Source organism: Peromyscus maniculatus, chromosome 2, assembly GCF_049852395.1.
Source record: "Peromyscus maniculatus bairdii isolate BWxNUB_F1_BW_parent chromosome 2, HU_Pman_BW_mat_3.1, whole genome shotgun sequence".
Classification (NCBI taxonomy): domain Eukaryota; kingdom Metazoa; phylum Chordata; class Mammalia; order Rodentia; family Cricetidae; genus Peromyscus; species Peromyscus maniculatus.
In genome coordinates this window covers 132508409-132534393 of record NC_134853.1, presented here as the reverse complement: position 1 = coordinate 132534393, position 25985 = coordinate 132508409, and the positions used below count along the sequence as shown (strand labels likewise).

General features: G+C 38.3%; 2 protein-coding genes across 5 annotated transcripts in view; one reads left to right on the top strand and one right to left on the bottom strand.

Moving 5' to 3' along the window:
* The window catches only part of Spata6 (spermatogenesis associated 6), a 112285-nt gene that overhangs the window by 47770 nt on the left and 38530 nt on the right, over positions 1 to 25985 (bottom strand). For 3 of the 4 annotated variants that reach the window (XM_076564768.1, XM_006977776.4, XM_076564767.1), the window contains exons 2-6: positions 25619 to 25756; positions 24357 to 24405; positions 16208 to 16249; positions 15063 to 15187; positions 3650 to 3730 (exon numbers count right to left, since the gene is read on the bottom strand). In XM_076564768.1, coding sequence (XP_076420883.1) covers positions 3650 to 3730; positions 15063 to 15187; positions 16208 to 16249; positions 24357 to 24405; positions 25619 to 25633 — 312 coding nt within the window. In that variant the 5' untranslated portion in view covers positions 25634 to 25756. Of the gene's footprint in view, positions 1 to 1015; positions 1177 to 3649; positions 3731 to 15062; positions 15188 to 16207; positions 16250 to 24356; positions 24406 to 25618; positions 25757 to 25985 lie in introns of those variants that run through there. The other variant, XM_042271612.2, reaches the window with a different exon arrangement.
* On the top strand, positions 6532 to 7263 carry LOC143271613 (olfactory receptor 8H1-like). The gene has a single exon (XM_076563465.1). The coding sequence runs from the start codon at positions 6532 to 6534 to the stop codon at positions 7261 to 7263; it is 732 nt and encodes a 243-aa protein (XP_076419580.1).

The following is a 25985-nucleotide window of genomic DNA, read 5'->3' as shown; positions in this document are numbered from 1 at the left end:
TCAGTAAACTAATGCAAACAATATTTATTGCTTATATTTACATATTCAAGTAATGGGCTACAAAGTTTAAAAGAACTACATATAATTTTAAAGAGCCCTTGTCTAATATGGTGTGGTCACACACATCTGTGATCCTGTGTAGGATGCTGAAGCAGTTTGAGCCTAGGCAACAAAAGACCCTTGTCTAAAAATACACTTGCTAGCTAGTTGTGAAATCATGAAGAAAACTACCAAAACAATAAGGCTTATTCATGTTATAATTATATATAACACATGTACAAAACAGACTCTAAAGCACTACACATTTTGCTGAAGTGTTTTACTTGAATTACATAAGATATATAGGAGTGTAAGGTCCACGTCATAATTTGACAATTCAATGACAGACAAAAATACCATGTTACTTCTGGCCCTATATTTTTTTATAAAACTAAAGATGCATAAAAGATAGATTATAAACTTTAATAACTAGTACTTCCATCTTCTTATAAAGATGATATCAGCCTAGAATTTTTAAAAATAAATCTGAGCTGGGCTCAGTGGCATATAACTACATATCTAGCTACATGGGAGACTGAGGCAAGAAGGCTTCTGGAGCCCCGGAGTTTTCAGTCAGGCTGGGCACCCTAAGTGAGGCCTTGTCTAAAATAAAATATAATAAAAATAAAAACAATTCAGATGGCTCCGACTTGCTGCTATTCAGGTAATCCTTCATTCTGCTATACTCTGCCTTACAAATGCCTTAACAGTTAGATTGGATGTTAGTAATACGTTTCTTTTCTAGAGTCATATGGTTAGGGAAAAAAAAAAGCTAACAATCTTTGTCTTCCTCATTTCAATCCCTTGGAAAACTACCAACCCAAATTTCTTCTCCACTCTCTCCACCCCTTAGTGCAAGGACTAAGTGCTTAAAATATACATATGAATCAAAATAAGAGCCAGGTATTTTTCAATTCAGTGATACAAAGAAAAAAATAAGCATATTTCTAATGAGAACAGTCTCTAAATTCCATACAGGCCAATCCATCAGGTCATCTTCTTTCTCCTGTCCTTCAAGGCATGTTCCAGGACCCTCTCCCCCCTAGTCCAGTGACACCAGTGGTGTCAGAGTATCAGAGCTCTCCTCTCCCCTCATCCACCTTTATGGCATCACAATGACTCTCAGATGAAGACATTCTAGAACTACAAAGGTCTCTGAGGTTTCCTAAACCACTCAAAATGTACATCTGCCTCCTGAAATCAGTCCCTTTAGCTCAGCTTTAATTACCTCTGTCAAGCATGTCTTGAACTTCCCCTCTATACAGATCCACTGCAGCTACAGGATCTCATGCTCACACACACACACACACACACACAAAAACAAAAAAATCTCCTTTCCTCAACCTATTTCTTCTGCTCCATGTCTATTATTAACACTCATATCCCTAGACTTCTAGCTCCTTGTCCTTGTTTTCCTGCCATAGCTAAACTCATAAAGTGATGCTTAAGTTTCTTTTTACATACCCACCTCTGATTATACCAAATCTTCTTTCCTTAGTAAAGTTTTTATAATGATGCATATTAAGTTACAAATTTCATAGCATCCATTACAGATGCATGGTGTCCAAACATGTCCATTCCTTAGTGCCCCCTAGTTTTGCCTACTAAAACTCAAAATATTAGCTGTATGTACTCTTGCCAAAATGACTGCCATAATTTCCTTCCCTACATCTACACCATGGTAGTTTCTGCTCCAGAATGAAGCTGGCTTGACTGTGCAACTTCCTTTGATCAATAGGACACTGTCACAAGGCCAGGTTTTTAAAAAGGTTGTTGACTCTTCCTGAGACTCTTCCTAAAGCAAGAAGCCACAATTATCAGCCTGCTAGATGACGAGTCTTATGATCTTCACCCTCTTCAAACACAACTGCCAAATGCCAGGTTTGAGCAAAAATACCTGAGCTCCTTCAGGCTTATCCAGCCAATCTAGTGCGGAGGAATCATCCTTTAGCCCCCAGAACTGAGAAGCACTTGCAACTTTAAACCACTGTTAGCGGGAATTGTTATACAGCAAAACCTACACCTTAACAATGTTTAACAACATACTGAAAAGTCTGTCAATATTTAACTATATAACAATAGATTATACTTTGAAACATGTTAAAAGAATTATTGAAATGAAAATGATTTTTCCTCTGGAAATCCACTTTAATACCCTGGATTCTTCAATTCATTAAATTGCTGACAAACATAAAGCATAAATAATCTAAAACAGTACTGCCCTCCTCTTTTGCCTTCCTCCCTTCCATTCTTCTCTCATCCTTTCTTCTTTACTTTTCTTTCTTCTCTCTCCTCCCCTCCTCTCTCTTCCCCCATACCCTCCCAGTCTTGGCAGGGATTTGAGCCCAGGCCCTAAAGCACCATTTTAAATGCTTTCTAATATAAAAACTTACTCTCTTACATCTTTGTTTAGTAAAAATCAAATGACAATTCCAAACAAGTAAAAGGAAAAGACCAGTATTTTTCAGAAAATATTAGGTCCTAAGTGCATAAAATGCAATAACTGTAACTGAGGGGAGGGCCTTACATTAACAAGGGCTCTTATATTGAGATGTACACTTGAAATGTTTAGGCTTTTCTATGTGAATTAAAAAATAAAAAGGATTTTTCTATCATTCATTAAGTATGGTCCAGGAAGAAAAACTGAATACTGGGCAAAGCATTTTTAACAGTTTACAATTGCACATACTGAGTATCTCAGAAACCAGTCAGTAAGGTTCCCTACACATGGTAAGCAAGGCTGGCCAGACTTCCAACATCTGTGTCTAAATATTAATTAGGTACAGATTGGCTTTGGAATCCTAAATATCTGGCTAACAAAATAACACTTCCTCCAGTACTCTGGAAACTCATTGCACCTTTCTTAGCTTAGATCACAGCTATTATCTTCAGAAAATTAGCTTTAAAACTAATATAGCAAGTTATTCTTCCACCCTTTCCACTTCTGGGCCTCTCCTGCCCCTATTGAATCCTCTGGGCAAGGTCACTTGTCCATCAGAAGATTGCCCTGTGTCCCGGTAAGAATTGATATGAGAAACAATAGGTGCAGAAGCTTACTAAAGGAAATTTTCACAAATGTGAGTTATTTAGGCTGGAATACCCAAACTTGATTGATCTGACAGGACAAGTATAGTCACTGCACTGAGCAGCAGTCCTCTAGGAATTCGACACATTCAAGAAGTCACACTCAATAAACATCAAGTCTCCAGTCTGAGAACTCAGTCACATTCACTTAAAGGTATCCTTGACCTCTCTGCAGTCACCTGAAACTTCTGTAAAATATATGAAAGTCTCCAGCTGAGTTTTCTCTGGCAATTCCTGATCTCAGCCTCTTTCAGGCAGTTTGATTGTTGCTTGTATTAAAAATTTCATAACGTAAAATAAGTAAATAACCAAGGAAACATATCACAGTGCCTTCTGCCATGGCGCTAAGCCTGGTGTTCTCCTGTTTCCTATGATGCATCAAACTGCCCAGTACTTTGCTAGCTGCTTTACTTAAGCCAAAGACTGAGGGGATGGTGAGAGAAAATGCAGCCAAAACAGGGATACCGCCTGCCACATATCTATCCACATGAGCCACATGATCATTAAATAGTTAAACTATTTTAACCTGAGTGCGGCACTTCCTTGAGCTTATCAGACATTCCGTGATCACTGAAGTTGTAGAAAATTCCAGCTTTGGAGCAATTCCCTGCAAGATTAAAAAATGGTATTTTTACATATTAAAAAGATACAGTCAGTGGTGAGAACAGGATCTAAAATCACAAATACTTTTCAAGACTGAGGACTTCAATTGTTAGTTTCATCTTTTTATTATTATGAAGAACATAGTAATGATAAATATTACTAATTAGCAGTTTCATTGCTAATGATTCGGTCTGGAACAATTATATTACTTTTATGGAATAATTTAAAATTGTTTTCATTTTCAAGTGTCTCTCTGTCAAAGTGTTTGAAGATTTTAAATTATAACATATTAGTCATAAATATGTGAATGTATTTAATTGATTTTAACATTCTTTACATTTACAATTTAAGACATTTAACTACATAATCAAGACATAATTATTAGCTCTATTTAGCCATTCCAGAAATTCTACATACATCAAAACACCATTGTCTATTACAAATATATATAATATTTAACTGTGTATTAAATTTTTATCTTATTATATTTTAATACATTTTAATTAAAATAAAATTCTATTACTTTCCTCTTCTACTTCATCCCTCAAGTTCATCCTAAACCCCTCCACTCTATTAATTTTTTAATGGAATAGTTTGGATGCCTAATTTGGATGTATAACTCCCAATTGTGTAACCTTTAGACAGAGGAGGTCTCTGAAATTTTTCTATAGCCTTTTTCTTATAATATACTTTATATTCAGGTGTAGATATTAATCTGGGTTCTATCTCTACCAACATTTCAATAATCAACTTAATATCTCAACATTTTGAGATAAATGGAGAAAAGGAGACAGTTCGAAGGGACAATTACAAAGCATCCAAGGAAACATGTGGAAGCCCACATTATACATACACCAACTGTTAACCATGTCAGCTAGCCCTTGGGTAGCTTTTCCCCAGTGCAATAGAAGTCAGACACTGACCAAGCCCTCTGTAAACCCTGTCTGTGAACAACTAAGTTTAGAATTTAAAACATATCCATTATAAAGGGTAAATTTGAGTTGCCCAAGAATCAATATCAATGATATCTACTACACCCACTTGTTAGAGATCTACTATACATAATGTATTTCTCTAAAACTTGGTAAATGTGGGTCACATTCGAAGACTCAAAGCTAGGCTATTTTTTGTGGAGGAGTATTAAATATGTATGTGCAGTTTTCCTTGTGACTATAAATTGCATTCTTCTTACATGCAAAATACACTCATGCTCCTCCCCTGCAAAAAAGGAAGCAAGAAGTCTTGACCTTTTACAACTTTACAAACTCAGTTTAAAATCCAGTGTTGGCATGTAAGAATCCTCACATAGGTCAGGTTCTTTGGTTATATATCAGTATTGCTTCTAGAATAGTTCTTCAAGGTCAGAAGACATAAGAACTAGGGAGACAAGCTCTCTATATGACAACACCCACTGTACACATGTGCAGCAAGCACAGGGAAGTCTATGCACACATTCTGATTCAAATGTGGGCAAAGTGGCAAAACCACTGGTGCCTAATAATCCCAAAATCCAGACAGAGAGGAGTATCAAAGAATTTCTTTAAATATAGCCAATGCATCATTTAATGATGAGGATTTGGACTGAAAAAAATGTCATTAGTCAATCCATCCTATATACTCCATAAATCTAGAAAGTATGGCCTGTTGCATAACTAAATATACACCATAGCCACCACTGTACATATAGTCCAACTCCAATCAGAATGTCAAGAAGTGCAAAACTGTCTACTATCACCACCTGGCCTGTGGCATTCCACTTTAAACTTCCCTGAGTATTGCCTATCTCACTGTGAGTTCCCAGTAGTTAAGATAGTATTTTTATGAGCCTTTTGAAGTCTAGTATGTAATAGGACTATTCATATACATAGATTTGTCTTAGGGAATTAATTCACACAACTGTGGGAAATGGCAATAAATTGGAAATGAAGGAATAAATTGACACATTATTTTGAGCATGAAAGCCTATGGGATAGGCTGGAATATTAGAAATACATAGGATTTCTATTGCTTCCATGAAACATAATTCTTCCTTCCTCAGAAAACCTCAGTATTTGCTGTTGTAATCTCCAACTTGAAGAGATGAAGGCCATTTGCACTGTCAAGTAGTAATCTTCTTGTGAAGTCAATTGTTTATAAATCTTCATCACATCATCAAATTGCTTCACAGTAACATCCAGATTGTTGCATGGGTACTAGAGCCTAGACAAACTGACAAAATCATACCATCTTAAAAGTAGGTTTCTCCACTGAGCCTATGTCAAGAAGTAATTCATTCACTGAATTCAGTCAAGAAGCATCTGTTAAATACTACTTCATAAGATACTAAGACTACAATTCAAAGATAAGAATGTTGTGGAGCTCAGAGTCTACCCACCACCACCACCAAGGCAGCCACAGTTAAAACATATGATCATCTCCATGTCAAATCAATCCACTCATGAACCCTAGCTAGCTACAGGTCTCTGTGCTTTGTCCAAGCTTACTAAGCAAATCCATAAACGTGCCATGATTTAATTCCAGATGATGGTTTGAATCCTTATCACAGTAGTGGGACTCACAGAAGGTAGCTCAGAATCACAAGATTCTTAAGACAAGTCATTGTTGCCTGCCAGGACCACAAACCACTGACTAGAGTGCTTATTTTCACTTATATGTAAACAGAATAATTGATATGGCTGGATTTATACCCTAATGTTGATGTTCAATTTACTTTCTTTTTTTTTTAAACATATATAAAATATTTTATTAAGGTTTATTCAACATAGCTGTTAACTTTAATTTCTGAACAGTTTAGGGTAGCTCACAATGAACACCTGGAACTACACAAATAAGCCTGATTTCATCCTCATGGGACTGACAGATTCCAAGGAGATCCAGCTGGTCCTCTCTGTGCTGTTTCTCCTGATATACCTGGTCACTGTGCTGGGGAACATAGGCATGATGCTGATTATTCGTCTAGATGTCCAGCTTCACACTCCGATGTATTTCTTCCTCACCCACCTGTCATTCCTTGACCTCAGTTACTCAACTGTCATCACACCTAAAACCTTAGAGAACCTGCTGACTTCAAACAAGAGCATTTCCTTCATAGGCTGCTTCACTCAAATTTACTTTTTTGTCCTTTTTGCTGCTACTGAGTGTTTTCTTCTGTCTTCGATGGCCTATGATCGGTACGTAGCTATCTGTAACCCTCTACACTATTCATTTGTTATGTCCAGCAGATTCTGCAGTGCCCTTCTTACTGTCTCATATGTGCTTGGAGCTGTGGATTCTACTGTTAATATGATATGCATGGGAACACTGGATTTCTGCAAGTCTAATGTCATCCATGACTTCTTTTGTGACGCACCCCCACTTACAGCCCTGTCTTGCAGCAACACGCATGATATTGAAATCACTATATTTGTTTTTGCTGGATCTACCCTACTGTTGTCCCTTATTACAATATCTGTGTCTTATGTGTCCATTCTTTCTACTATTTTTTTTCACATTTCTGTATTTTTTATTTTTGTAAATGAGCAATTTAAGTCAAATTAAAATGACCTAGTAAGTTTGACCTCAAGCTCTTGCTACCTCTATTACTATGCAAATTTCTTAGCTCCTTTTTTTTTTGTTTTTTTTTGTTTTTTTTTGTTTTTGTTTTTTTTTTTATTATTATTATTATTTTACAACACCATTCAGTTCAACATAATAGCCACAGAATCCCCTGTTCTCCCCCTCTCGCCCACCCCTCCCCCCAGCCCACCCCCCATTCCCACCTCCTCCAGATCAAGGTCTCCCCCAAGGACCGGGGTTGACCTGGTAGACTCAGTCCAGGCAGGTCCATTCCCCCCTCCCAGACCGAGCCAAGTGTCCCTGCATAAGTCCCAGGATTCAAACAGCCAACTCATGCAACGAGCCCAGGACCTGGCACCAATGCACAGCTGCCTCCCAAACAGATCAAGCCAAATGACTGTCTCACCCGTTCAGGTGGCCTGATCCAGTTGGGGGCCCCTCAGCCTTTGGTTCATAGATCCTGTGCTTCCATTCATTTGGTTATTTGTCCCGGTGCTTTATCCAACCTTGGCGTCAACAATTCTCGCTCATATAAACCCTCTTCTTACTCACTAATTAGACTCCCAGTGCTCCACCAGGGGCCCAGCCGTGGATGTCTGCCTTCAGATTCCTCAGTCCTTGGATGGGGTTTATGGCACCACTATCTGGGTGTCTGGCCATCCCATCACCAGAGTAGGTCAGTTCCTGCCGTCTCGCGACCATTGCCAGCAGTCTTTTGAGGGGGTATCTTTGTGGATCTCCGTGGGCCTCCCTAGCTCTCTGCTTCCTCCCCTTCTCACCTTCTCATGTGGTCTTCATTTACCATGGTCTCCTATTCCTTGTTCTCCCTCTCTTTTCTTGATCCAGCTAGGATCTCCCACTCTTTCCCTCGACTGTCGCCCTTCATTGTTCCCACTCATGACCAGGCTATTCATGTAGATCTCGTCCATTTCTCCGTGTCTTTTTTTGGGGTCCCGTTTTCCAGGTAGCCTCACTGGTGATGTGAGTAGCAGTCTAGTCATCCTTGTTCCACATCTAGCATCTTCCTATGAGTGAGTACATACCATATTTGTCTTTCTGAGTCTGGGTTACCAGCCACCCGGGAGGACCTGCCCAACTTGGCACCAGGTTCTGGCCACTGGGCAGCTCCCCTTCTAGCCCCACCGGGAGGGATCCCCTTTTCCAAGCCCCCGGCAGCCCCTGCAGTCTCCGCGCCCTACCCCCACGCCCATCTGCCCAAGACCCCAGCCACTTCCTGAGACTTAGAGACCGGCCCCCAGCTCCCAGCCTGCCCCCGACGACTTCCCTTCTGGACCAGAGGTGAGTGCCTGGGTCCAGCTCGGACCCCATCCCTGGCCACCAGCCACTCCTGAGAGGCCTGCCCAACTTGGCACCAGGTTCTGGCCACCGGGCAGCTCCCCTTCTAGCCCCACCGGGAGGGATCCCCATTTCCAAGCCCCCGGCAGCCCCTGCAGTCTCCGCGCCCTGCCCCCACGCCCATCTGCCCAAGACCCCAGCCACTTCCTGAGACTTAGAGACCGGCCCCCAGCTCCCAGCCTGTCCCCGACTGCCATTCTGGACCAGAGCTTGCCCCTGACTTCCCTTCTGGACCAAAGAGTTGGACAAGAGAACTCCCTTTTGGACAAGAGAGAGAGTCTTCCTAAGTCTGTCAGCTCTTTGTGAAACAAGTCCACTGATAAGACCAAGAAGGAACCACAAGGAGATGGGCAGATGTCAAAGCAGAAGTACATACAGCAAAATGAAGAGCAATACAGCATCACCAGAACCTAGCTCGCCTCCAACATCTAGACCTGAACACCAAAAATTGGAAGAAGCAGAAGAAAGTAGCCTTATGAGTAACTTCATGAAGAAGGTAGAGGCTTGTGTAGAGGAAAAGACAAGAAAATTGGAAGAACGCTGTAAACAACTAGAGGAAAGGGCAAACAAATTAGAAGAAAACAATAAAGCCCTCCAAGAAAACAATAAAGTCCTGGAAGAAAACATTAAAATCCTGGAAGAAAACAATAAAGCACTGAAAGAAAATCATGAAAAAGCAATGAAACAAACAAAGGAAACAGTCCAAGAACTGAAAAGGGAAATTGAAAAAATAAAAAAGACACAAACAGAGGGAATGCTGGAAATAGAAAACCTGAGTAAAAGATCAGGAACTTCGGATGCAAGTATAACCAACAGAATGCAAGAGATGGAAGAGAGGATTTCTGGCATTGAAGATACAGTAGAAGAAATAGTTCCATCAGTCGAAGGAAACACTAAAGCCAACAAAGTCATGAACCAAAATGTCCAAGAAATCTGGGACACCATAAAAAGACCAAACCTACGAATTATAGGGATAGAAGAAGGTGAAGAATACCAACTCAAAGGCACAGAAAATATATTCAACAAAATTATAGAAGAAAACTTTCCCAACTTAAAGAAGGAAATGCCTATGAAGATACAAGAAGCCTATAGAACACCAAACAGACTAGACCCCCAAAAAAAGTCCCCTCGACACATAATAATTAAACAACTAAATGTACAGAATAAAGAAAGAATATTAAGAGCAGCCAAGGAAAAAGGCCAAGTGACCTATAAAGGTAAACCCATCAGAATAACACCCGATTTCTCAATGGAGACTTTGAAAGCCAGAAGGACCTGGACAGATGTAATGCAGACACTAAGAGACCATGGATGTCAGCCCAGACTAATATACCCAGCAAAACTTTCAATCATCATAGACGGAAGGAACAAGACATTCGAAGACAAAGCCAGATTTAAACAATACCTATCCACAAACCCAGCCCTACAGAAAGCACTAGAAGGAAAATTCCAACCGAGGGAAGTCAGATACACACTTGAAAACACAGGCAATAGATAAAGCCACAACAGTAAACCCCAAAGAAGAGAAGTACACACACACTACCACCAAAAATAACAGAGATGAAGAATCACTGGTCATTAATATCCCTTAATATCAACGGACTTAATTCACCTATAAAAAGACATAGACTTACAGAATGGATACGAAAGCAGGACCCATCTTTCTGCTGCATACAAGAAACACATCTCAAATTCAAAGATAGACACTACCTAAGAATAAAAGGCTGGGAAAAGACTTTTCAATCAAATGGTCTTAAGAAACAAGCAGGGGTAGCCATCCTGATATCCAACAAAATAGACTTCAAACTAAAATCAATCAAAAGAGATCAAGAAGGACATTACATCCTCGTCACAGGAAAGATCGACCAAGATGAAGTTTCAATTCTGAACATATATGCCCCAAACACAAGGGCACCCACATATGTAAAAGAAACATTACTAAAGCTTAAACCACATATAAAACCCCACACATTAATAGTGGGAGATCTCTAGCCGGGCGGTGGTGGCGCACGCCTTTAATCCCAGCACTCGGGAGGCAGAGCCAGGCGGATCTCTGTGAGTTCGAGGCCAGCCTGGGCTACCAAGTGAGCTCCAGGAAAGGCGCAAAGCTACACAGAGAAACCCTGTCTCGAAAAACCAAAAAAAAAAAAAAAAAAATAGTGGGAGATCTCAACACCCCACTTTCACCACTGGACAGATCTCCCAAATCGAAACTTAACAGAGAAATAAAGGACTTAACCGATGTCATGACCCAATTGGACCTAATAGATATCTACAGAACATTCCATCCTAACAAGAAAGAATATACTTTCTTCTCAGCACCCCATGGAAATTTCTCTAAAATCGACCACATACTTGGCCACAAAGCAAATCTCAACAGATACAAAACAATCAGAATAACCTCCTGTGTTCTATCAGATCACCATGGTTTAAAGCTAGATTTCAACAACAACAAAAACTACAGAAAACCTACAACCTCATGGAAACTGAATAATGCTCAACTGAATCACCAATGGGTTAAGGAAGAAATAAAGAAAGAAATTAAAGACTTCCTAGAGATCAATGAAAATGAAGACACCACATACCCAAACTTATGGGACACTATGAAAGCAGTGTTAAGAGGGAAATTCATAGCACTAAATGCCCACATAAAGAAGTTGGAGAAATCGCACACTAGTGAATTAACAGCACATCTGAAAGCTCTAGAACAAGAAGAAGCAAAGTCTCCCAGGAAGAATAGACGCCAGGAAATTATCAAAGTGAGAGGTGAAATTAATAAATTAGAAACTAAGAGAATAATACAAAAAATTAATGAAACAAAGAGTTGGTTCTTTGAGAAAATCAACAAGATAGACAAGCCCTTATCCAAACTAACCAAAAGACAGAAAGAGAGAATCCAAATCAACAAAATCAGAAATGAAAAGGGGGACATAACAACAGACATTGAGGAAATCCAGAGAATTATAAGGTCATATTTCAAAAACCTCTACTCCACAAAACTGGAAAACCTAAAAGAAATGGACATTCTTCTGGATAGATACCACATACCTAAGTTTAATCAAGACCAGATAAACTATTTAAATAGTCCAATAACCCCTAAGGAAATAGAAACAGTCATTAAAGGTCTCCCAACCAAAAAAAAGCCCAGGACCAGATGGTTTCAGCGTAGAATTCTACCAGATCTTCAAAGAAGAGTTAATACCAATACTCTCTAAATTGTTCCACATAATAGAAACAGAAGGAACATTACCAAACTCCTTCTATGAGGCTACAATTACCCTGATTCCTAAACCAAACAAGGATGCAACAAAGAAAGAGAACTACAGACCGATCTCCCTCATGAACATTGATGCAAAAATACTCAATAAAATACTGGCAAACAGACTCCAAGAACACATCAGAACAATTATCCACCATGATCAAGTAGGCTTCATCCCAGGGATGCAAGGGTGGTTCAACATACGAAAGTCCATCAATGTAATACACCATATAAACAAACTCAAAGAAAAAAACCACATGATCATCTCACTAGATGCAGAAAAGGCATTTGACAAAATCCAACACCCCTTCATGATAAAAGTCTTGGAGCGATCAGGAATACAGGGAACATACCTAAACATAATAAAGGCAATATATAGCAAACCAACAGCCAACATCAAATTAAATGGAGAGAAACTCAAAGCAATTCCACTAAAATCAGGAACGAGACAAGGCTGTCCACTCTCCCCATACTTATTCAATTTACTTTCTGTTCCATGTCTTTTCTATTATTCAATTTTTCATAGAAGCCACACTGGGTTCCCCTTCTGCTGACTTTCAGTGATAGGTGAAGAAATAAATTCATAGCTACAGCTAGTTTCCCGGGAATTCTTTTCATCTCTCATTGTCTTTCAAGGTAAGAGAGGAAAGGGAGAGAGCTTCTCTCAGCCTTCTTCTTGTCCCTTTGTTTCTGGATCTTTCTGTCGACCTTCTAGAAGGTGTGCCATTGACCCCAGTAGGCCTTGCACAGTTGTAAGGTTTCTTCATTTCCTACCAACAGGATCCACTGTGTTTAGCTGGCAGAGCCAAACCATTCACCCCACTTCTCAAACCCTTGGCACCAAAGCTGCTGCTCTTTGTGCCCAGTCTCAGCTGTAAAGATACAGTTATCACTGAGAAGTAGGACATGGGGGCATCCCAGGTAAAGGAGCCCCAAATTCCTGCTGTATTACCTAAAACTTGAGCCAATTTTTCAAGCATTAAAAATTTCATCTGCTATGAAGACCCACAGAGGTTTCCTAGTGAGAACTTACTCAGGGTCAGAGAATCTGAGCCTGCTTTACCCAGCAGGGCTGCATAATTGGATGATTTGGTGTTTGGAAGGGTCTACACTTGGCTGTATGGTGTGCTTTGATCATGCAAGGGGGTGCATGATCTTTTGCCCCTCCCCTTGGCATTATTATAAAAAGCCTTTTGAATAAAGCCTTGAGGCCATTGGGTATTAATCCTGGCCCTCCCAAAGCTGTCCTGTGTTTGTCCTTCTTCTCGTTGACTAGGTTTCTGTTCCTATCTAATATTTTCTTATCCCTCCTTCTTCCTCCTAAAAACCCTTCAAAAGGTGGGAGCTGGACTCCCACAATTTGCTTGCTGTACTTGTTGGTCTGTATTCACTGCCCATTGTTGACTATGGTAACTTTGTCCAGTTTCACATGTGCTTGGTACTCAGAGAAGATCTGCCAAACTCTTCACACGGCTGTTATTGGAAGTCCTCACTTTTAGATATCTTTGCCTCAGTTATAAAACACTTTCTGAATATATACAAAAGAAACTCAAGTTGCCGGGCGGTGGTGGCGCACGCCTTTAATCCCAGCACTCGGGAGGCAGAGGCAGGCGGATCTCTGTGAGTTCGAGGCCAGCCTGGGCTACCAAGTGAGTTCCAGGAAAGATGCAAAGCTACACAGAGAAACCCTGTCTCGAAAAACCAAAAAAAAAAAAAAAAAAAAAAAAAAGAAAGAAAGAAACTCAAGTTAAGTGATGAAAAAAAATTCCTGTAAACACTCCACACAGTTGACTTTCGATTGCTGTCTTCAAATGACAAAGCAAGTTAAATTACCTTAAAGAGAACATAAACTAAATATGATATTTTTTCTTTATGAGCTTCCACATGACTCTTAAAATACTCTTTGAAGACAATGATAGTATAAAAGCTAACAACATAAAAAAAATTCCACAAAAGAAAGGTTTTCATTTGTTACAGAGTCAACTTTTATACTTTCAGTAAACTGAACTTGCTATTTCTTTGGACACAGCTTATCATAAACCTAGACATACAGGAAAATCTATTTAATTCACTATATTAGCTCATATATCACCCACTTTATTTATTTATATTAGGATTCCATAAAATTCATTTAAAAACTGTTTGCCCAAATAATTTCAAGTTAAACAACTTTTACTTCTCTGCTTTTGAAACAAAGTGGGCATATCTGAGTTCTTCTGAGTAGCAAGCTGATTTTCAGGAATAAAGATATTTTCAAATCAGAGAAGTTACAGGAAAGGATGGGAGAGCTTTGTGTGGAGGCAGTATTGGGTCTAATGTTTATTTGCCACACAATTATCACCCCTCAGAAAGAAAGGTTCTTTTAATGAAGCATTTAAACTTAGGTGTGCAATCAATGAACACTTTATAATCTATCTATCTGAGCTTTATCCAAACTGGGATAAGTTTCAGTCATTATATTTGCTACACTGTTACAGAACTATAAGAAAACATCTTAGCCTATGCTGTGACTCAGTGGTAAACTGATGACTAATGCGCAAAAGGCCCAGGGTCCCAATTTCTAGCACCAGGAGTAAAAGCAATGTAAGAGGGCTCTTGGTATCCCAGTGAGTATATGTTGAAGACATATACCTAGAACATAATATGCTAGAAAAATATTAGTCTTTATTAAATAATTTTGAGTTTTGATTGTTTCAGCTTATGACACAGCAGCATACAAAAATTCTCAATTTATAAATATTTAATATTTATTCATATTTTCCAGCAAATCATATATGTTTTAAATTTTGGTTTCCCTAAATGTTGAGACTGGTTATTGCTCAAATAAATGTTTGTTAAGCTTTCCCAAGACAGAAACAGAAAATGTGACAGACACAGAGGGATGAGGACGGGCAGTGTAGAGGAGAAACAACTTGCAAGTTGTGAAGAAGGTCAGCCAATATGATCTGTGTTAGTTTGGACAATAAATACCTTAATTTTTGCTAAATTGTTTTCATTATGTTCAGGATACTTAAAATAACCTAATTATATGAAACAAGTTTGAAAACAAATTAAGTTTTTTTTTTTTTTTTAGTTTGTTCTACACATTCAATGCACAGAAGCCTGCATGCTAGTTCTTACCCATGACCCTGCATCAAGAGCTGACCTGAAAACTGCAATTACTTACTCTTAGTCCAGAAATCCTCCTCATGGTAACCTGGCGGTTTGAATCATGGTGTCCAGAAACTTGGTTTGGACCCGGGAACATGAAATCTCGTGTATTTTCATCATAGGTAGACAGTGTTTCTCCCACTATAAGAAAGATATCCTATGATTCAAATTATAACAAAACATTCTATTTAGAAACAAAATCATCAAATATAATATATATATATTGCCTGATGCCTTATTGTATACCTGCTTGAAGGCAATGTTTATCTTCTATAAAAGGAAAATTAAAATAAGGATATATTAAATACTTTAACACTTTTCTTCAAATTCAGGAATATGATATATTAGTAAACCTCTGCCTCACGCCTTGGAGAACAGTAGTGTTCATGTACACTCAGTGAGAACCAATGAACTCTTAGAAAAAGGAGTTCTTTAAAAATACAAAGTTGCGTTAAATTTATATATCAAAAGCTTATTACCATCTCTAGCAACTTCTGTCTTCTGTCTTTTCCATTTTCCCTCATGTGGTGCAAGACTGGACATTAAGAATAATTGAGACCCTTTGTAGACTTTGTGGCTAGTAAATTAAGTATGTGTGCAATACTGAAAATTCTGAGATTCCTTGTATTTAATAAAATAGAGATATCTGTTGCATAAAATGAAGATTTAACTAAGATTTTGATAGTCCTAGAAATCAGTAACATTACTAACACTAGTCTATATTTTAATAGGTAACCTCTCTCCTCAGGAACTCATGTTTACCTTGTAAGTAAGTAAGGCTACCACCCTCTTCATTCCCAATAATTGTCAACACACACACACACTCAAAAAAAAGCCCAAAAATCCTGTTTAATAATTATGTGTAATTTTATTTTTAAAATCTCAAAAATTGAAAATTCAATTTACATTACTGTCAAAAATATTCTAAAATTATAAAGATGTTACCTTCCACTTTCAATTATTTTAACATGTTTAACTTTGGAACAATGCATTAAATTGGTATTCATATAAACTTTTCTGTGTTTGTTGTTTTGGCATATATATAGTAAATCACTGGTTTAAAAAAATAAGCATTGCTGTTATTTGGTAGATAGAGGGGAGAAGAGATATTTAGAAATATTTCATTGAGATGAGTTGCCTCATCAATATGTAATACAATACCTGGTGGAACTAGCTGTATCAACTCGAACACTGCTGTATCATCTGAAAGTTTGAAGGAAAAATCTCCTTAGGTCAAAAAGTCAGTAACAATAAGTTACTCTAATCTACTTCTGAGAACTCATTACAAAAGCATAATTGCTTCCTTCATTCCTTTAATTTCTGCTGTTTTCCATGAATGGAAGTCCCATTCAACCTTCCACCCATATATTTCATCTATGAAGAAATTTACATCCTCCACTTATGTCATAACTTGGCACTCCAATGAGAAAATAAATATGGCCATTTTTCTTATGTCCTTCTTTATTTGCTAAAATATACCCTGCAAGTTGGACCAGTGTGTATGGGTATTTGCTGCCATGCCTGAGGACCTGAGCTTGATCCCTGAGAGCCACATAATGGAAGTAGGGAAGCAACTGCCGTAAATATAGCTCTGACTTCCATGTGTGCCAATAATAGAAGAACAAGTGCCCCTGCACACAATAAATAAATATTAAAAATCAAAAGTCAAAATAATTACTGAATAGACAACATGTTTGTTTATCCCTTAGTAGACTGTGCATGTTTTTTATAAATATGTTATATCTATTTCTTAATCTGAGTGATAACAATTTATGTATATTATAAAAGACCTTCTAAAATGCTTTTTATAAATTTTCAAAAGTAAGAAAAAGGAATCATCTCTATCCTCTGAGAACACACTAAAAAGGCTAAGTGCTTCCTTCCTTTAACTAGTACTATTTTCCTTGGAGTCTCATTCTACCCTCCATACATATATTCCATCTATAAAGAAATTCCAAATTCTCCACTTAGGTCACAGCTGGGAGCTACAATGAGAAATACAGATGTGGCTCTTTTCTTACATCTTCATGTTTATTTGATCATCTACTCGAGGCAGGGCTTCACTGTGTACCCTGGGTTGGCCTAGAATGTATCATCTTTCTCTCTTAGTCCTTTAACTACAAAGACTACAGATATGTTCTCATAACCAGTAAGCCATAGATTTTTCCCAAGAGTCTTAAATTCCACAAAGAAGATAAATGTTAAACAAAATAAAACCATCAATGAATATGTAATTTTAATCCACAAGTACAATGAAAGCATTGGGAAATGTCATGAAATACGGTAATAAAAATACCTAAGCCAGTCAGGAGGTCAGTGAAAGTTCATGAACTGGTCTTCAGTACCCATATATAGCAAGAGTTACAGGATATAAACTGGGAATTGGGAAGCGAAGAGCATAGAGTTTCTTAAAGCAGAAAGAACAAACATACAAGACTCAAAATACAGCAGAGTAAGGCAGTCTAGAAGATAAATATCCAGGAACAAGGCTTCTTCTAAAATCAACTGGAATATGTAGACAACTAAATAAATAAATAAATGCTAACACCTAAGCACTAATACTGGGTAAAATAGAAACTTGGTATATAAAAAGGAAATCCAGAGAGATGAGCCCAGCCTTAGGGGCTGCTTTTTTCTTTCTCATATCTGACAAATCTGATAAGTAGCTAAGAGGCAAGAAATTAACAATGACTTTTGATAGACTCATGGCATGGACCTTAGAGTACATAACTAAATCAGGAAAGTAAAAAATCCCCCAAGAAAGACCTGATATAATCACAATTTAATACTGAAGAATTAATGCTTATCTTTCTCAACTTTGTTAGAATAAGTAGAAGAGATGGTATTTTGTATCTCAATACATAAGGAATGTATTTTCCTAAACCCAGATTCAAATACTCATGAAAACTACAGAAAAAAATTCTTATGCTAAATATCTCAATAAATACTAGAAGCAGAATTCAGCAACACATTAGAAGTATAAGTACGCTGTGATTGCTATGGTTTGAATGAGAAATGTCCTCTGTAAGTTCATGTATTTGAACACTAGGTCTCCTCTGGGGAAAGGCTGTGGAAGCTTTAGGAGATGGATCCTTGCTAGAGGAAGTACATCACTGGGGATAGGCTTTGATGATGTATTGCCGGGCTCCACTTCCTGTTCTATCTCTCTGCTTCCTGACCTTCAGCCTGGCCTCAAGCTCCTACTGATGCCTTCATTGCCATAGTGGACTACATCCACTCTAGAACTGTAAGTCAAAACAAACCCTTTGTCTCATAAGTTGTTTGTTTGTTTGTTTTTCAGTGTATTCTACCATGGAAAGAGAAAAGTAACTAATACAATAACAAAATAGGATGGATCCCTGTAATGCAAGAATAGTTCAATATATGACATTGGATTGATACAATATATTTCACCAAAAAAATAAAAGGACATGCGATCATCTCACTTGAAACAGAAATCACAATAAAATTTAACAATTTTTCATAATGAAAACTGAAAGAACTAGGAATACAAATAAACTAACTTACTGTAATAAAACCCACATACAAAAAAAAAGTAATAAACAGAGCTCAATGTTGAAAGATAACAAGCTTCTCCTCCAAGATCAAGAACAAAGCAAGAATGCTCTTTTTATCTATACACCTAGAAGTCCTAGCTCTAGAGCAAGGAGGCAAGAAGAAAATATAGCAAAGGCATTCAAATTGGAAAACAAGAATAGCTGTGCTTACATGGTGTGAGACTACCTTTAAGGCTGGCATATAGACCAGTGAGATAGGACAGAGAACTCAAAAGTAAATCCTTAAATGGGTGATTTTATAAGGGAAAAAAATATAAAAATCAACTTAAAATGACCAAGAACAAAATCTAAGCCTTAAAAGTTTAAAATTCACAGAAGAAAATGTAAGACAAAAGCTTCACAACATTGGGTTTGGAATGGGTTTTGGAATAGGACACAGACACTGGTAACAACAATAACAAAAACTAGAAAACCTTAAATTTTCATTTTTGTCAAAACACAATACAACAAGAAGAAAGTCAATACAAAGAGTTGAAGACAATATTAGCAAAATAAATATTTTTATAAGTTTAATATCCAGGACAAAGTGAAATAGAAATCTCTTACAATTGAACAATTAAAAGCAAACAACCCAATTAAAACATGGTCAAGGGGCTAGAGAGGCGGCTCAATGGTTACACACCCCGCTTCTCTTCCTGAGAAGCCTGGTTCAATTTCCAGCACCCAAATGGCAGCTCAGCCCTCAGTAATTCAAGTCCCAGGGGCTCCACTGTCTTCATCTAGCCTCCACAAGCACTGCACACATGTAGATCACAGACATGCACACATGCAAAACACCCATACACACACAAAAAAAAAAGATAAATAACTTTAAATGTTCATAAGACTTGAATGGACATTGCTCCAGAAGAGATACACATGATTGATAAACACACAAAAAGTTTTACCACATCATTAACAATTGGAGAAATTTAAATCAAGATTAAAATGATCTCACATCCATTATGAGGCCCTTGCAGTAGGTGAAGATGTAAAATGTTATAGCTGCTATGAAAATGAGTATATTGATTCCTCCAAAAATGCTAAAGAAAATAGAATACAGATATTCTACATATAAAAATATACAAAGCAGAACTGAAAGTCTCATACTTGCACACCCACGTTCATAGCAACATTATTCACAATATTTAAAAGATACCCATTAATGGAGAAAGATGCAAATGTTTTATTTACATACAATGGAATATTACCCATCATTAAGAGGAAGAAACTCCTGACATTCTATTACATGAACCATGAAGGTATTCCATGTGAAATAAGCCAGTCCAAAAGAAAAAAAAAAGACAAATATGAATTTCCATTGATAAAAGACTTTTTTTCATGATCACAAAAACAAAGTAGAATTGGCAGAGAAATGGAATAAAGTTACTGTTTCATGCTGCAGTTTTGAAAGATAAATTAGGGAGTTAGGGAAATGTATGGCGGTGATTGTCACACAAAATTATAAATGCATTTAATACAACTAAACTGTACACTTAAGATGATTAAGGTGGTAAATTTTATGTTATGTATATTTTACTACAATTAAAAATACTTAGGGGAGAAAGATATTTAATTATTAAAGGAAAGTTTTATATAGAACTGATGGACTGGAAGCCAACAGTAAGTTAATGTAAACATATCTCTTGGAATATGCAGCACAATTAGTCTCGTTTTATGGCCACCCTTTATTGTAAAACTAAGAGCTATGTTCCTCCTTTCTCTGTAAAAATTCTCATTTACACATGTATTGTTAGTGTGAGTCACACATTCAATGTATTACAATACCTGAGAAATTCTAGTCATGCACAGTAAACAAAAACCTGCAGTAAGTACATCAAGCAGAAGTGTCAGAATGCTGTTGTTAGCCTCTGCTCCTCCACACAAACCACCATGATAATTTACTCTAAATGCCAACCTCCAGGCTCTACACTTTTAGAATGTACCTGTGGACTTAAAATACAAAACCCGAGTCCCACAAGCTCTCCTAGGGATTTACTCAGGGACACTCCCATTCACAGACTTAAGGATTTATTCTCAGCCCTTAAAATCCTTACCTGAAATCACATTCAAGATCCCAGACACCTGATTGATAAGTATTAGTTCCTATAAAATGAGAAGTACCATCTCTAAGGAGCATGCTACTCTTTTCAACAAGCAAAAACTCAACGAGAAAACCTAGTAATCTACCGAAATGTAAATATAAAGCTTGCCTTCTCTTTATCAAATGTTGGAGGGACTGAAACTGAAACAGATCATCCATTTTAAATTCTCAAACACAAAATATGCTCCTGAAGAAAGAATCACAGCCCCCACCGATAGGTCAGTAAGATAGTTACAGGGGTCATAAAGTAGTGAGAAGGAGGGCTGCTATATTCATATTATGTTTAATACCTTGGGTATCAAATATCTAGTATGTTTTGAATACAGCTATATTCACTAGAGTCACAGAGTGAATAAAAGAGGAAAAGTTACTGTCATTTTAATGAGAGAAAGATACATAATAGTACTAGAGAGAAATTGTTCATTGTCTTTTGTTTTACAGTAGTGTCTTTTTTTTACAACTTCTGCTTTGGCATTAATATTAACAATATATTTGTGTTAGCTTTCCATTGCTGTAACAAAATAACTGAGGCAATTAACTTACAAAGATATAAAGAGACAGGCTTTATTTGGGTCCTTAATTCTGGAGGTTCCAGCCCAAGATCAGCAGCCTCATTAACTTGGACATCTGTAGAAGGGTGTGCATCATGGCAGAGCAAAAACAATGGCCTCCTGAGCCAAGAAGGCCATACCCCAAATGACCTGAGGACTTCCAGCAGTGCCCTCCTTCTAAACTTCGCACACCTGCCCCTGCCAATAGCACTACACTGGAAATTGAGCCTTTAACACAGACCTGGGGAGGCACTTGGTGTTTTAAGAGTGCAAACTATTTCAATAACTTTTCACTCTTAAAATATCCTAGTATAGAAGAATGGACTCCAAAGGTATCCTACTTAGGGTTACTATGCCGTGATGAAACACCATGGCCAAAGCAACTTGGGGAGGAAAGGGTTTATTTGACTTACATGTCCACATCACTGTTCATCATGGAAGGAAGTCAGAAGAGGAACTCAAGCAGGGGAGGAACTGAAGGCAGGAGCTGATGCAGAGGCCATGGAGGATGGCTGCTTTTACTGGCTTGCTCATCATGGCTTACCCAGCCTGCTTTTTTTATAGAACCTAGGACCTCCAGGCCAGGAGTGGTCCCCCACCCACAATGGGCTGGGCCTTCCACCATCCATCACGAATTAAGAAAATTCCTGACAGGCTTGGCTATAGTCAGATCTTATAGAGGCATTTTCATAATTAAGGTTCCCTCCTCTGCAGTGACCCTAGCTTGCCTCAAGTTGACATCAACCTAGCCATCACAAAAGGTCACAGAGCAAAGACTTCAGGACTGACAAGTGTGGGGGCTCCTTACGTAGGCTAGGAAAGGCCTGTGATTACAATGACAAAATTGAGCAGTGCCCAGAAACTAGTGAAAAAAATTTCAGGCAGTACAATTGCCCCAGCAATGTGTCTGTGTGCTTGTGCCTATATGCCCATGGGCCTGTGTACCTGCGTCTGTGTGTAGAAATGAATCTGTACATTTCAGAGAGAAAAGATGAAGAGCAGATGGCTATGAAAGAATTTAAAAACAAGCTGACGCGTTGTGTGCACCAAACTGCCTTCTGAATATTTATGTTCCTGTCTAGATCAGTGCCTAGTCTCCGCTTTGGTCAGAGAATCTTCTTTGTACAATGGGTGAAGGTCACCACAGAAACTTCTAGCTGCTCAAAGTGATGAGAATCAGGGGTTAAGCCATAGTAAGACGGCTTTCCCCCTCAGGAGTCCACCTAGCAACTTCCAGCACTATGAAAGTTAGCAGGGAAGAAGATTTCAGTTCAGTTCCAGCTTGATTTCCCCATATCTTATAATCAGGTTGTGTGGTATCTTCAACAACAGGGTCTTATCAACTAATTCTTGTGGATAACCCAGACAAATGGCAAGTGCCTGTGTTGTTTGGTGGACTCTTAGAGCCTTCCTGACCAATAGCTCATAGAGGTAGCCTACTTCAGGGATTTTTGTTTAATAACCTGTAGCTTTCAGGAGCCAGAATATCATCTTTATAATCCATTTATATTCTGTCTATCTATATCTATCTATCTATCTATCTATCTATCTATCTATCTACCTATCTATCTCTTATCCTCCCTCTAATCCCCCTCTTTTCTTCTCTCCCTCTCTAGCTTATAAAGTAGTTGGTTTCCATGTGGCTTTTTTCTTATATTGTTCTTTAGGGTCACTCCTCCCTTTCTCCCCTCTCAACTTTCTCATTCCTTCCTACCCCATCCAATGTTCTTCCCCTAGTATTTTTCTTCTGTTTTCATATCACTTGTGTTTGCTGCTATCCCCTCTCCCTTAAGGCATTTGCCATACCAGTGACCCTTTTTTGTTTTAGTGGCTTATTCAGAAAAAAAGGCATCAGAGGAGTTATCCAGCTGTAGATTCTTAAAAAAAAAAAAAAAAAAAAAAAAAAAAAAAAAAAAAAAAAAAAACACCATCCAAGAGGTGGCCACTGATGCAGTAGTGGCACAACTGTTATGGGGAGGGAGGTAACCAACTGCTCTCTAATTGGATATGAGGCCCATTCCACAAGAAGAAATTCATGCCTGCAATGTAAACCTAGCCAGAAATCCACAGCTGAGGAGATGCTAAGTGCTAGAATGAAAGCTAACGTGTCATGGAGCCAAGCTGCATTCTGAGTACCTATGTTTATACCAACAGACACAGGCTACTTCTCAGCCTCACTCAGAGACACTTTTCTTTGTAATGAACATTATTCGAGGTGTTATGAATATGTGATTGTTGAATGCTCAGTCCTAAATAGAACGTTTATAGCACACCTCCTCAAAGGTTCAAGGAACATTGTTATTGTTTGTTTTTGCTCTTTTGGGGGAATGCCACCCAGATCCCAAATAAATAACACACAGAGGCTTATTCTTAATTATAAATGCCTGGCCTTAGCTTGTCTTGATTCTTCACTGCTTTTCTTAACCTCAAATTATCCCATCTACCTTTTGCCTCTGGGCTTTTCCCTTTCTCTAACTTCTGTAAATCTTACTCTTACTCCTACTCCATGGCTGGCTTGTAGCTGGATGGCTGGTCCCTGATGTCCTCCTCCTTCCTCTCTAGTTCCTTGATTTTTTTTCTCTCTCCTCCTCCCTCTCCCTCTCCCTCTCCTTCTCCTCCCTCTCCCTCCCTCTCCCCTCTCCCTCCTCTCCCCTCTCCCCTCTCTCCCCTCTCCCCTCTCCCCTCTCTCCCCTCTCCCCTCTCCCCTCCTCTCCCCTCTCCCCTCCTCTCCCCTCTCCCCTCTCCCTCTCCCTCTCTTGACTTTCTGCACTCCTACATTAAACATTTTTGTTCTCCACCTATCATGAAACTCGATTGGAACACTCCATACCATCTTGACCAAAAATATGTAATTCTAAATTTGTCACAGACCACAACAGAAAGAGGAAAAAGTCTCGGTTTATCCACAGCAGAAGAAGATAAATGTTTTTCTATTTTCAGGTTTATTTTAATTTTTTTTTAATTATAAAAAAATCTCAGTTCAACATTTTTGAAATCCTACTAGAACTTTTAAACTTTTACTTAACCTCAAATCAAATATCACAAGCATGACACTTCTAAAATGCTTTTCAATCGGTAATTAAAAATTAAAAACTTACACTCAAGCTGTGCAACCACATCTCCAGGGTCTACTGCTTCAGGGAACACCTGCAGGAAGAGGGCGTGGGCACAGCAGGGACAGGATGGGAAGAGGAAGCCAAAGAAGATGTAAGTAAGACTGTTTCCCAATCCCATTCCCAAAGTGTCTTTTCCTTCCCAACCAAAGAAACATCTTGATTTGTTGGGGGGGGGGGGTTGTTGTTTTGTTTTGTTTGGGTTTGGTTTGGTTTGGCTTGGTTTGGTTTTGGATTTTGAGGGGAAGATTCACTATGCAGCTCACTTTGGTCTCAATCCTTCTGCCAAAGTCCCTCAAATCCTGGAGTCACTGGAATAAATCACCATGCCAACCATCCAAACAAATCTTCACCAATTTCTCTCCACTTCTCATTATCTCACAAATACATTTCTACCAGATGTGCCTCCCTCTCCAATATCACCCACTAGAATTCTTACCTGTGCTCCTCAAGATGATCTTATCAACCTTCTTAGTAACCCACCTTAGCACGCTAAATTCCTCACAAGAAAGCTTTGTGTTTGTTAGCTCTCTACTTAGAATTCTCTCCCCACAGTTCTTCAAGTAACTCATCCAAGCTTTGTTTAAATATTATTGCCTTTTTTGACATTTTTTAAAAAGTATTTCTCCCCGATCTCTCCTCCTTCCTTTATTGTGTTATGCATTTATTAAGCTCCAGGAAGAAATAGTTCTGCCTTGTGTATTATGTGCCATCAGTACCTACGATAATACGTACAGTGGGCTATTTTATTTTTGAAGAAAGCAAAGAAGAGGAAGGGAGGGAAAGGAAGAAGGAGGGAGGGAGGAGAGAAGACTAGAAGACAAGAAAAGTCTGGGAGGAAGGGAATATGGTTGGTAATAATTACCAATAGCAGCACTTTTAAGGAAAATGAAGAGAGAGACTAGGTGAACCAGAAAAGCGCAAGGTATTCCTAGGTAAAACTCAACATATGCTTACCTATTTGTGTCTTAGTTTGTAAAGAAGTTATTATTCAGCAGTCAAGATGCCACACTTTGTATGAAGCCCTCTAAGATGTTTTAGAAACAGGCTGAGTCACATCAAGAAAAGGCAATTGATTCAATGCATAATAAAAGGAATATTTTCAAAAGTCTAAATGTGTTACAATTTTCATTTTTAATCAAACCAAAGCACATAGTCAGTAATAACAGTTTATGTTGCAGGATTTTATTCAGAACTGGAATCACTGATTTTTGTTTGTTAACACTTGATCTGATTTTCAAACTCACCTTTTCAAACACCATTCTGGCATTGAAGACCAGTGGAAAAGTGGCTGGGACACATTGTGTCTTCTTGTATTGGCCAAACACACAGATACTAAGATAGATGTCCTCCTTGTCTTTCAGCACCACTCCTGGACAAGTTACCTGAAAGCAATTAGATAAGGGGCTATAACTGCATTATAATTCACTGAGCTATCCCACTGATGTGGTAATAAACAGTCACTGCCCACCAGGACAGGTGTTTTGGGTGCTCACAGAGTTCAGAGAGGTGCTTTTATATTTCCTCCACTCTTAGAAACCTGTCATTTTCTATTTGGTTATTTGTGCCACAACTCTATATACTGGATATGCCCTAGTAATTTAATAATTTTAA

Coding starts and splice junctions, on each gene's coding strand:
- LOC143271613 (XM_076563465.1), top strand. CDS start 6,532: ATGAACACCTGGAACTACACAAATAAGCCTGATTTCATCCTCATGGGA.